Genomic DNA, 12407 nt, shown 5'->3' with positions numbered 1-12407 from the left:
AATAAAGGAGGCAAGTTTGGTCGTCGCGGCCAACCTACAAAACTGTTTTGTGAGATATAAAGGAGGCAAGTTTGGAATCAAAAGTATCAACTTTGGCCGCGACGAACTCGTCCTCGGAACTTCAGAAACCCAAATATAAAAAAATCAATTTTCATTCTATGGATGTAAATTATAGCAGAAACCGATTATATGTATGTATATAACTGTATACATAGATATCCTGTAGAAGAAACAGAACAGATGATTGACTGAGAGGAGAGAGGTTGATTTGAAGCTGCTGTTAAAAAATTTGTCAATGGGGTCAAACTACCTCTTTAAAAATGAAAGTCCTTAAAAAATTCAAGGCTCAAAAATAAAATAAAATACAAATTCAAAAGAAATCAAAGCAATTAAAAAATCTAACATTTCTTAAACAACTATTCAGTAAAGGACCAAAAAACCATGTCGTCGAACAAATCTGAGAAAAAAAAAAAAAAAAATAAATTCAAGTTAAAAATTGCTTACCCACAAACCCAAACCACATCCCTAAACATTACACACTGCAAAACCCAAGAAATCACCAGAATTGAAAACCAAGAGCCACTGGGATCATTTACACGGTGATGAACTCCGATCACTTTCACCGATTGAAATTCAATTTGAACAGAACTATAGATAAAGGTAATGATGAAATTTATTCCAATCTTAAAAGATAGAATCAAAACAGGGAACCAAAAAATGAAAAATTAACTATCCAAAAACTCTAAATCACTCACCTTTGACACAGGAAATCTTGGAAGACAAACAAAAATGCGCCAAAGAGGAAGAGCAAAACACTTTCAAATCCTGGAAGGAAAAAAAAAAAAAAAAACCAGCACTTACCACCAAGTCGAAAATTGTAGTCCAACGTAATAAACAGAATCCAAAAACTGATAGAGCTGAAAAAAATTATAATAACATTCTAATTCACATGCTAAAAACAACAATGACCACAAACAAAACACAGTTAATCTCCATACCCAAAAGAAATGGAATCACCAATAAACACCAGGAAAATAAGCAATAAAGATACACTGAAGGTAAAGAAAATTCAAAATAATTTGAACAATTAACATTAAAAACCACATAGCACCAATCGAAAGGACAAAACAGCACTCACAAAATTTTTACCTCTTTTCTTTTGCCTTTGTATCAATTGCAAACAAAAATTATTTGCCTTCAGCCAGGGCACATGGTTAAAATTTTTCAGACACCTATATACCAAAGAAATTTGTTACAATACATTGACAAAGCAAACAATCATTGATTAAACATAACTAACAAATCTGTACCCATGATCTCTATCCAACCATACGGTTTACCTCGTCACTTGTTCTCTACTGCCCTGTAACTAACAAAAACTATTTTACCTAACTAATAGAGGATAATTATACACACATTTAACAAACCAATGATCATTGATTAAACCTAATTAACAAATATGTACCCATGATCTCTATGCAACCATACGGTTTATCTTATCACTTGTTTCCTACTGCCCTCTAACCAACAAAAACTATTTTACCTAATTAATAGAGTTTGAACAATTAACATTAAAAAAACCATATAGCACCAATTGAAAGCACAAAACAAGAGTCATCAAATTTTTACCTCTTTTCTTCTCCCTTTGTATCAATTGTGAACAAAAATTATTTGCCGTCAGCCAGGGCACACGATTGAAATTTTTAGACACCTATACACCATAGAAATTTGTTACAAAACACTGACAAAGCAAATAATCATTTATTAAACCTAATTAACAAATCTGTATCCATGATCTCTATCCAACCATATGGTTTACCTTATCACTTGTTCTCTACTGCCCTCTAACTAACAAAAACTATTTTACCTAACTAATAAAGAGTAATTATACATGCATTTAACCAACCAATGATTATGTAAACGAATACACATGTGGATGATAAATGAAGTTCTGAACTAAAAGTTGAGACAATGGATTGACAACCTATTAAATCAAATGAAAAATAATAATAATGAAAGAGATCAACTCTAACTGTCTTTCCTTGCACCATTTTCAGTTGGTCTTATAAGAATTCAAAAGTCACAATTTTTTCAGTTGGTCTTATAAGAACTCAAAATTCAAAGAAATAAGGCAGTGACTTTCCACTCAATATGGCTAGGTGCAATTCAATAATTGTTGGATTAGCAAATGACCATATATATACCAATCTTTCTCTAAAAAATAATAAACAAAGAATGAGCATCGGTGGTTTCGGTCTTCAATTTTCTATCCATCAATGAATTAAGCTCTGGTTGGTTTCTACTCAATATGGGTGGACGAAAGACGTTAATCACCAAAAAAAAAAAAAAAAATCACCCAGAGAAGCTAATCTTCTCCTGATGCAAAATCCCGGCTAGGTTCTGATACTAACCCTATTTTCCCATTTCACTATAAAAGTCCATCAAATTCATATGCAACAGCCATTCTCATTTCTGGTTTCTTGACGGAATAAACTGTGCCAAAGAAGAACGAAAAAATGGTGCCTTGATTTGTAGGACTCTACCAATGAGTGCACTGATATATATCTCCATGTCCATAGCCACAAACACAACTGCAATCTCCAAATGTAAGAAAAAACTAAATCTGAAAGCTAGCATTTAGTGCACTGAATCTGAAATTAGATAATGTTATTGCAGCAGCAGCATTTAGTACCTAGTGGAAATCAAACTCATTGAACAGAGTCTAGCTAGTTAATGTAATCCACGAATTGCCCCAGAGTCTTTGCTATGTAACATACAAATACAACCTCTATCTTGAAAATTCAGCAAAGAAAAGAGAATCACCAAACCCATCAAACCTTGTGAAAAGAACGCATGTGGGAAAGACCAATATCAGTATCGAACACATAGAAACCACAGCGGTAATAACATTCAAAAAAGTCTTTGTTCTATACAACACAATAAAAGCAATAGCAGTGAGGCATAAAAAGTAAAAATAAAAAATTGGGGATTGTAAATTATAATCTAATCACCCAATAAAATAAAACAGAAATTAAGCACAACAATATCAAAATTAAAAGGAAGGAATAATATGAAACCTTGTGCATAGAACACTCGTGAGAATGAATCACACAACAATCAAGGGTGGATAAATCACAAAAGTGACAATTAAAGGGCACCTAAAGGACACCCCCATCTCTCTCTCTGCAATCGCAGAAATCCCTTGGGTTTCACAAAGCAAATGGAAAACGAAATGCTTTTCCATCCCTTACCCATGCCTATACCTCCCGTTCCCTTTAGCCTCGCAGAAAATCCTACCATCTCTCTCTCTCTAACCCTTGTCCCATCTCTCTGTCTGCAAATCGCAGAAAAGAAACCCTAAACAAATCCCTGAAATCCCTCGCCTAAATCCTCCCACATTTCTCTCGGACACCCCCTATCCCTCCCTCTCTGCAAACCCTAAACCAAATCTCCTAAATCCTATCTCAGACACCCCACATACAGCCAAGAAGCCAAGATATTAAAGCAATCTCTACATAATACTTTGGAGCAATGAAGCAAAATGGTACTTACTTGTTCCTTGTCCAAAACCGTTGGTGCCACCACACATTGTTATCAATTGTGGGTTTATCAAATCCTTCATGGCTTAGACTGCATGAAGAATTAGAAACTAAAAGATGAATATATGATGTAAATCATCATATAAATGTAACTGCATTTAAAAAAAAAATAAGGGAATGAACAAATTGAATTATATTTCATCAATATGTAACTGCATGAAAAGTTACATTGAATGCAGACTCAATCAATTTCCCCAAAGTCATTGTTAATTGAAAATCAATACCAAACCCATAAATACCACCATTGAATTTGGCAAAACCCAAAAACAAAATACAAAATATTACTCATATAATCACAGAAAAACGTGAAATTAGCACCCATTTGGCCAAGTTAAAGGATAAAGGTACTCACATCATCGTAGTACTCTTTGGGAAGACCTTCCAATACTGGTTCTTCCTTTTTCTTGCTCTCATCGGAACTGTCTGGCTTGATATCCGGGTACAGGTTCCATTTCAACTCTGAAAATCCCTTCTCCGATTCCATTGAATCGCTTGCCAGTTTCGGCTCGCTCTCAAAGCCCAGACTTTGCCAGCTCAAAACTATTTTCCGGGAATTCCTCTTCCCTGCATTCCCAAACACGCCATCAATTTCCTGTCAATTTTGGACTTAAAAAGAGAGTGAGGAGTGAGACAAAGAGAGAGAGAGAGAGAGAGAGAGATACCGGTGAGGTTGTTGGAGGAGAAGGAGAGGGAGGAAGGTGAGGGAGTGGAGATGATGGCAGGAGTGAGGTGGAGGCGAGAGAAGGGAGACGGCGGCGAAAGGAGGATAGGACGGAGGTGAGACCGTCGGTGTCGTGGGTCTGTGAGATGGAGAAGGCAATGAGGGTTTGAGAAGGAAACGGAAAAGGCCTGCTTTATTCCCTTCCTGCGATCATCAACGTGTGTGCATCAAGATCAGCGGCAAAGAGAGCATGTGGCAAATTTGTAAATAAGTTGAAATTCACCCCAAAACACTGTTCAGTTGAATAGTGCAATTGGAATCCCTTCTTTAGACTAAAGTAATATATATATATATATATATATATATACACACACACACACATATATATATATATGGAAGCATGCATGAAATCATAATGAATTACCAGAAGCTCACACTCAACATATCCTAGTACATTAATGAAGCCGCCCATTTATAACTCAGGCACAAAACTATACAATGCTTGCAAACATTTAGCCATAAACCAAACATCAGAACTGAATCTACGATTTGAGGATCAATCACATACCAGTTTAACAGCCACCTCATCCCCACTGTGTACATTTACACCTAACACCAGAAGAGCAATTTCATTACAAAACACATTAAATTAACACAATGAATAATTTTTAAGGAAAAATGGATATCAAGCACTGATTACCATACCTAAATAGAGTTCTCTGAAAGACCCACTCCCAATCTTCCTCCCCAGCTTAAACTTCCCAGCAATCACATGCTCCACGATGCAACAATGTCCAATACGATTCGACCCACAGGCTCAAACTGGCTTTATTTCACAGCAATTTGTGCAAAATTCTTCCTTCCTAATCAAATCCAGCTGCACGGCATGCTCAAAAGGTGAAAATATGCATATCCTCTTCTCATTCATCCACTTTGAAATGTGCAACCTATAACACATTATTACGAAAGCAGAGGAATTTCCAATTACTTATGATACAAACAAACACATTAACTAACAAAAATCCTAATTCCCTCTATCACTCACTTTCTTTAACTAAAATTTAATTACTTTGATGCTTCTTTCAATTTTCTTTCATTTTTTAGAGCAACCAAACAGAGGATAACACAAATTGCAAGGTAAGAAAGAAAGATAGAAACCTGGAGCGCTTGGGAGAAGCGTTTCCGCTTTTGGAGGTCGTGAATGATGCGCTGAAGCTTGGTGACTCGGACTTTGTTGCCATTGTAGACCCAGTCGTCGAGCTCTGGAACCACATTCAAGCTAGGGTTTCCGAGCGTGCTGATTTTGTTGTGGAGGGTCGGCTACTTGGTCCTGCTCGTGTAGTAGGTCATGCTCGTGTATTAGAACCTGCTCGCATTTCGGATTAGGGTTCTGGCGAAGAGCTTCGGATCCATGATTTGGGATTTAGGGTTTTTGGAGTTGGGGGAGAAGAACCAGAGAAATGAAAATGAGGGGCGCTTTTGGAGGAATGGGGAGAAGAAGAGAAGCGAGCTTCCCTCCATAGTTGAGGTTTTAGGCCTGTGGGAGAGGAGTTGTAGAGATTCTCCAACTCTCCTAAGGATGCAATTGGAGCTTCGGGTTTCAGGAAGCAAACGGAAGACGAAGTGCATTTCTATCCCCCCACCCTTTCTACGATGGTCGACACGTGCACGGATGAAGGGTGGCAATTTCGTAAATAAATCGAAATTTTCAATCTCAAACTGAAGAGACGGTGGCATTTTTGTAAATAACTCAATAGAATATTTGTGTGCTACTTATGGTGTGATTTTAATCCTATCAACCATCTTCAGAATCGTCATCTTATCTTGTTTCTTCTTCTACTTCTGATTCCATCGATATGAAGACATGATCAAATTTGAATTTCTCAACATCTTCGGCATACAAAGGGCATATACCACAACTTTCCACCTTCATATAAGAAGCAGAAGCAGGTCATCCTTTAGAAACCACATGGCAGAAATCAATAGAGGCCTCTTTGGCAAGTTTGTAAACATCAGGGGAGCAGTTTTGTACTACATCTTCACTTCTAAAGGCCTCATGCCACCCATGCATGTGATGTTCGTGGCCTATGCTTTAAAGATTTGAGAAGTGAACAATTCATGGCTTTCACCCGTGAATTTTTCAATGAAATTAGCTCTTACCCTTAAGTCACATTGCGGCTTTGAAACCCTTGAAACAACAGTTGAGCGTGCAAAACCCAATAAACTTGTTTGAAACCAATCTGGACGAAGCTTGATGTTTAATGAAGATCCCTCACTTTGATAGCTGAACCAATTTGGAATTTCTTTTCCCGGACATCCAACATTAATCTGAGGCCAAAGTAGGTACTCAGTAGTTACCACTTGCATAATAGTTACCACTCGCATAATTCTAATCTATGCTTCATCCATTATGTTGCTGCTTGCATGATTATCCAATTTTGGGCAATTAGTAAAAAGTTTGCAAAAAATGACCATGTTAAACCCAACCTTACGTGAGTGCTGTCCTTGAATTTGACACCGTCTTCAGCGACTTGCAGCCTTGAGCTTCAACATTACATAGCACTGGGAGCTCCGGTAAAGATTGAAGCTGCTTGCAGCAGACAATGTTGAGTTTGAACAACCGAGAAGCTAGTTTGATGCTTGCAGGTATGCTCGTAATCTTGGTGCCAGACAGAGATAAAGATCGCAATGAGGTTGAGCAAACGAGACTATCAGGGATTTCCAATATACCGCTGTACTTGAGATCTAGTACTTCTAAAGAGAGAAAACCGACAGAGCTGGAAGGCAATTTTTCAAGTTGCCGACAGTTAGAAAAGTAGAGACATTTAAGATTGGTTAAATTGTAGATACTTGTTGGGACATCCTTAAGGTTCCTGCAGTCGCTAAGGTCTAAAGTTTGAAGCTTAATTAGCTTTTCAATAGACGAAGGAAGCATTTCGATAGCTGTCCCTTGCAAAATAAGAGACACCAAATGTTCCAATTCCTCAGAGATCTCTGGGAAGTCTTCAAGTTTAAAGCAGCAAGAGAGATCAAGTTTCTTGAGATATTTCAACTTACAAATGCTATTTGAGATACTTGAAAGCCTTCTGCAAACTTGTAGTTGAATTATTTGGAGATGAGGGAGAAACTCGATTGATGAGTGTAGCTCTTCAACTGCTGTTCCACTTAAATTTAAGGACTTCAAATGTTCCATTGGCTCCAAGATCTCTGGGAAGTTTTCAAGTTCAATGCACCCAGAGAGATCAAGTTCATTGAGATATTTCAACCTACAAATGCTATTTGAGATACTTGAAAGCCTTCTGCAGGCTTGTAGTTGAATTATTTGGAGATGAGGGAGAAACTTGATTGATGAGTGTAGCTCTTCAACTACTGTTCCACTTAAATTTAAGGACTTCAAATGTTCCATTGGCTCCAAGATCTTTGGGAAGTTTTTAAGTTCAGTGCACCCAGAGAGATCAAGTTCATTGAGATATTTCAACTTCCAAATGTTGGCTGGTAGACTCACAAGTCTCTTGAAACCAACCAATGATAATTTACTTATATTCTTGGGAAGCTCAGAAAACTCACCAAGAGATGTGCAGCCCTCAATACGAAAACCATCAGAGACTTTTAGCATACACCTGTTGCTTGGAAGTTTCTCAAGGTCTTTGCAACGACTTATATTCAAGTAAGAAATATTTTCGTTAGACCAAACTGATTCAGGCAACTCTTTTATACCACTGCCTTCTAAATTTAAATATTTAATATTTGCTGGCATTTCTGCAAGATACTTGAGTTTGTTGCAGTATATAAGATCAAGATGAGTAAGCTTGTCAAGATGTTGAAAATACCAAGGAATTTCAACCAAAAGTTTACAGCCACCAAGATTTATGTGCACAATTTTTAGACTCCCAGATAGATTTGGAACTTCAGTTAGATACTCAGAGTAATGCAGATCGATAACTTCTAAGTTCACAAGTATCTGCAACAAATTAAATAAAAATATCAAGAATTAATATACTTTCTACGCTTGTTTTTATACAAGAATAAAAGGCATATAATTAGGTCTGACAATTTTTTAAGTGACATGTTCACCTAACATGAAACAACACAAAATTAAAAGGTTTGGGGTCGACACGTTAACAAATCAGGTTATTATTGGGTAACCCGATAAACACCTGTTAAGATAACTCGTTACACAATATAAAAAATATTAATTTAATAATTTTAAATAGCTAAAAAAACGTATGATAAAATATATTTAAGCGGCAATGTGGTGTGTGCAAACTCTATTATATAATACCTGGTCTTCTTTCCAAAGCTTCTTAACTTTGCTATTGGGCATATGAAGCTCAACTAGATTTTCAAGAGAAAAGTTTGACGGCAAAAATTCTAGTGGATATTCCCACCAATAAAGATAACGAAGAGAATTGGGAAGATCTAGAGAAGAGGTGAATCCGCGGTAGATGCCAAATATTTGAGACTTAACAATTAGCAATCTTAGGTTAGACATCACCTTGAAGCAGTCACGTTTCAATGGTCGCTTTCCAATCTTAAACCAATCAACGGATATGGCTTGAACAATTGGAGTTTCCTGACAATATGGACAAAGTTTAAATGTGAATATATATTTATAGATATTTTCAACCCGTTAAAATGTAATGCACATTTTGAAAAAAGAATTCTACGAAGTTATAGGATAATCTAAGAGTATTTGCGAAGGTAATGATGTACAAGTGTCTAGTGAAATATCTAAGATAATTATATCCTCCTCTACTTGTCTAAAAAAACAAATATGTGTTCATATTCCAATGACTTCCTAACACAGTAAAATTCATTTTTTAAGAATCTGGTATTACTTTGTTGTGTAATCATCTAAAGCTCGCTATTTATTTTTCCTTAAAAAAAAATAATAATTTGAATGTATTTGGCACACTTACTGTGTTACTCTTCAGTACATGATATACATCCTCATCCGCAAACAACCTATTCCGTTTCCCGGGATCTTCAATACATTGTTCTTGAATAATTGTCCTTCCCATTTCTTGTAACAAATCATGCATCTGTATGGTTTTCCGTCTAAATATATCATGATGAATAGATATGAGAGACATGTCAACAAGAACTCTAATTCCAGCCGCTGCAAAGCGTCCATGGATAGCTAACAATTTTATTACCTCATTCACATCCTCCCCATTATGAAAACATGCTACATCCAAAAATATCTCCTTCTCATATCTTCCCAGTCCATCGTAACTTAGTCTTAACACACTTTGGATATTTTCATTGGGAAATTCTTTCAATTTGTCCAATTCATCTTCCCAGTCTTCTTTGCTCTTGCAATTTAGGAATGAGGACCCCAAAAGTATAAGAGCTAAAGGAACGCGTCCAGCATAAGACACCGCCTTTTTTGCCAACTCCCTATAATCTATTCTAGGAGTACTGTTGTTCTTGAAAGCATGCGAACAAAAGAGCTGAAAAGCGTTATCCCATTCTAATCCCCCAACCTTGTAGATCTTACACTCTTCAACAGTTTGCCTAAGTATTCTCTTATCTCTACTTGTGATAATGATTCTACTTCCAGTGCCATACTGTAGATGCTTGGCCGATAGACGTTCCATTTGCATTGAATTACTCACATCATCAAGAACAATGATGACCTTTGTATGGCTCAGCCTTTTTCGAACATTAGTTGATCCTATGGATAGACCTTTTTCCTTTAATATCTGACTGAGAAGTTCATTTTGCAAGTGTTCTAGCCCTTCTTTTTGTTCTCTCTCCCTAACATTTCTAAGAAAACAAGAAGCTTCAAATTTAGAAGAGAGTTTGTAAAACACAGTTTCAGCAAGGGTGGTCTTGCCAATACCACCCATGCCCCAAATACCAACAGTGATGCAAGTGTCCGGTGAATGAATGCCTAATAGTGATTCAATTTGCTCGATCCGGCTTTCAATTCCAACAAAGCCCTTTAAATCGCAGGATGATTCGAGACACAATTTGGTCCAAATATGATCAACAACTTTTTGGATTAGATCTGCCTCCGTCCTACCATATAGATATATATGATTAGATGGTAAAGCAATAGTTAAGTCATAAATACGCTTTACCAAATCTTATCACAAGTTTAAAGAAAATTTATAATTTATACAAGTTAAAGAATGAGATAGTTACCCGGATTTGTTTGAATAATCAAACCCAGATAGCTTGGCTGCAGTCGTCAAAGCATCCCTCCACTTGTGCACTTTATCGATATTGTCCTTAAAACGTTTTTCAAGTTGAGCAAATGCATCCGCGTAAGTTCCGTGTTGATTTCGTACATCAGATGGATTGATGTCGTAGAATACGGGAATAACCATCTGGCCATATCTTTCCTTGCACTTGAGTATATGCACAATTTCATCCAAACACCATGTGGAAGAAGAATAGTTTTGTGAGAAAATGATAACCGAAATCGTGGATTTCTCGATTGCCTCTAGAAGGGCAGGTCCTATTTCTTCTCCTCTCTGAAGTCTGTAATCCATGTAGGTTTCAATTTTCTTCTGAAGTAAGGCCGCATGAAGATGGCTTGTAATACCAAGGCGAGTGTCCTCACCTCTGAAACTGATAAACACATCATACTTTTCCCGACGAGGGGGAATATTAGCTTCAATACCACCATCATCATCATCATCACCAGCAGCAGCAGCTGCTGCTGATGATGGAGAAGAAAATGTTAACGATCTGCAGCACATATGCAAGATAGTCATGATACACTCCATCTGTTTCCTGTGTTTCGCTCAAGGAACTAACAATGGACTTGTAGGAATAAAAAATAAAAAAAAAAAGAGAAAGAAGTGAGTGCTTGATAATATGTCGAAGAAAGGGATTGGGATATTGGAGATGAAGGAAATTTTATTAATTTGCAATTGGGAGAGGATCCAATCAAGCAAATTAAGACAGTGAGAGGTAGAAATTGGGATTCCAGCAAGAGAGGAGAGAGGAGTTGCCCGCAGAGACTTGGATCAGATTTTAGTTCAGCGATTGTACTTGTTGACTTGATTCGACAACACGCACAAAGTTAATGAAAATTTTATGGTACTCTCTCCAAGAAAATATCCAAAGGGATGATGAAAAAAAGTGAAAATGAAGAAGAAAGACAAATTAAGGGCACATCATCATCGGTCCATAATTTTTTTTAAAGTTGACAAATGACTAGTGTAGTGCATGGTAGTGGCAAACACACAGTAGCCAATAGGCCCCCTCTTCCCGGTCTTACGCGCATTATGTACTAATATAAAAGAACTATAATTAAGAGTATTCCTCAATCCAATTTATTTAGAATTTACACAATTAAACATGTGTTTTTTTATTTATCATATTTCATTAATTTCGAAACTATCAAGCACTTGTCAATTTTATACTTTTAAGACTTAAAAGAATAGTTCACAACTTTGCTAAGGTGGCCCTGCTGATAATGTTTTGTATGGCCAGATGAGACTCGATCCAAAGCATGTTAAAAAACCTGAAAACCAGCGAAGAGAAGTAGATCATCCGACGTGAGGCAGCATCATCCCATGTGCAAGATAATGTGCAAGATAATGTCTACATACTGTTAAATGTTTTTCTATTGTCCTTTAACTCTGTACGAGCACCATTCCACGCAGCATCATCCCATGTGCCCCATGTGCAAGATAATGTCTACATACTGTTAAATGTTTTTCTATTGTCCCTTAACTCTGTACGAGCACCATTCCACGTCGGGCACCAGGAAAAAGAAAAGTCAGCAAACGCTACCCCAAACGCATTTCTTTATTATCTCATACCGCCCTCCAAGCCTCCCACGATGAATCAAACCATTTACTTGGGACAATTTTTAAAAACTTTTTGTTTTCTCATCTTTTCTTTAATCTCAACAAAATATAAGTACATAAAAAAATAACAACCCTCCTTTTTCAGTATATACTATATTATTACATGTTAGTTTATTTGATATTGTTTTCAATTTTTTCAGTATATACTATATTAGTAGATTGTTGGATTAAAAGTCCTTATTATCTTTAATGAACTTCCACTAGCTTCAGACTCTAGCGTATAGACGGGCCTAAGTATCTGCTTAGACGACTAGATAATTTTAAGTAAACTTTTTATATATGTTTATTATATAAATAAATTAGACTAAAAAAGAATAA

The 12407-nt window shown here is 36.6% G+C and overlaps 2 protein-coding genes across 15 annotated transcripts in view; both read right to left on the bottom strand.

Moving 5' to 3' along the window:
* LOC137722102 (disease resistance protein Roq1) overlaps positions 1-12407 on the bottom strand; it is a 53001-nt gene that overhangs the window by 27117 nt on the left and 13477 nt on the right. The window lies entirely within an intron of this gene.
* LOC137724372 (disease resistance protein Roq1) lies at positions 42-11385 on the bottom strand. 11 transcript variants are annotated; one of them, XM_088694526.1, is made up of 12 exons: positions 10411-11384; positions 9180-10284; positions 8543-8833; positions 5419-8221; positions 4966-5207; positions 4829-4869; positions 4262-4464; positions 3952-4191; positions 3553-3630; positions 1630-1711; positions 1150-1232; positions 42-119 (listed from the first exon to the last, which is right to left on the bottom strand). In XM_088694526.1, exons 1-4 carry the CDS (start codon positions 10995-10997, stop codon positions 6749-6751), a joined length of 3456 nt encoding a protein of 1151 aa, XP_088550652.1. In that variant the 5' UTR covers positions 10998-11384; the 3' UTR covers positions 42-119; positions 1150-1232; positions 1630-1711; positions 3553-3630; positions 3952-4191; positions 4262-4464; positions 4829-4869; positions 4966-5207; positions 5419-6748. The 11 variants fall into 11 exon arrangements, with proteins under 11 accessions (XP_088550652.1, XP_088550654.1, XP_088550651.1 ...); XM_088694528.1 differs by lacking the exons at positions 1150-1232; positions 1630-1711 and adding an exon at positions 756-825; XM_088694525.1 differs by lacking the exon at positions 42-119 and having other exon boundaries at positions 868-1232.

The sequence above is a fragment of the Pyrus communis genome, chromosome 5 (assembly GCF_041283825.1).
Source record: "Pyrus communis isolate YQ-2024b chromosome 5, ASM4128382v1, whole genome shotgun sequence".
Classification (NCBI taxonomy): Eukaryota; Viridiplantae; Streptophyta; class Magnoliopsida; order Rosales; family Rosaceae; genus Pyrus; species Pyrus communis.
Note: the sequence above shows the minus strand (reverse complement) of the source record. Positions and strands in the feature narration are given on the sequence as shown.

Excerpts from the sequence above, each read along its gene's own strand:
- LOC137724372 (XM_088694524.1), bottom strand. The coding sequence starts at position 10,997 with ATGGAGTGTATCATGACTATCTTGCATATGTGCTGCAGATCGTTAACA. Across the intron at positions 10,285-10,410 it reads GATTATTCAAACAAATCCGG|GACGGAGGCAGATCTAATCC; the intron begins GTAACTATCTCA and ends TCTATATGGTAG. Across the intron at positions 8,222-8,542 it reads AGCTTTGGAAAGAAGACCAG|ATACTTGTGAACTTAGAAGT; the intron begins GTATTATATAAT and ends AATTTGTTGCAG.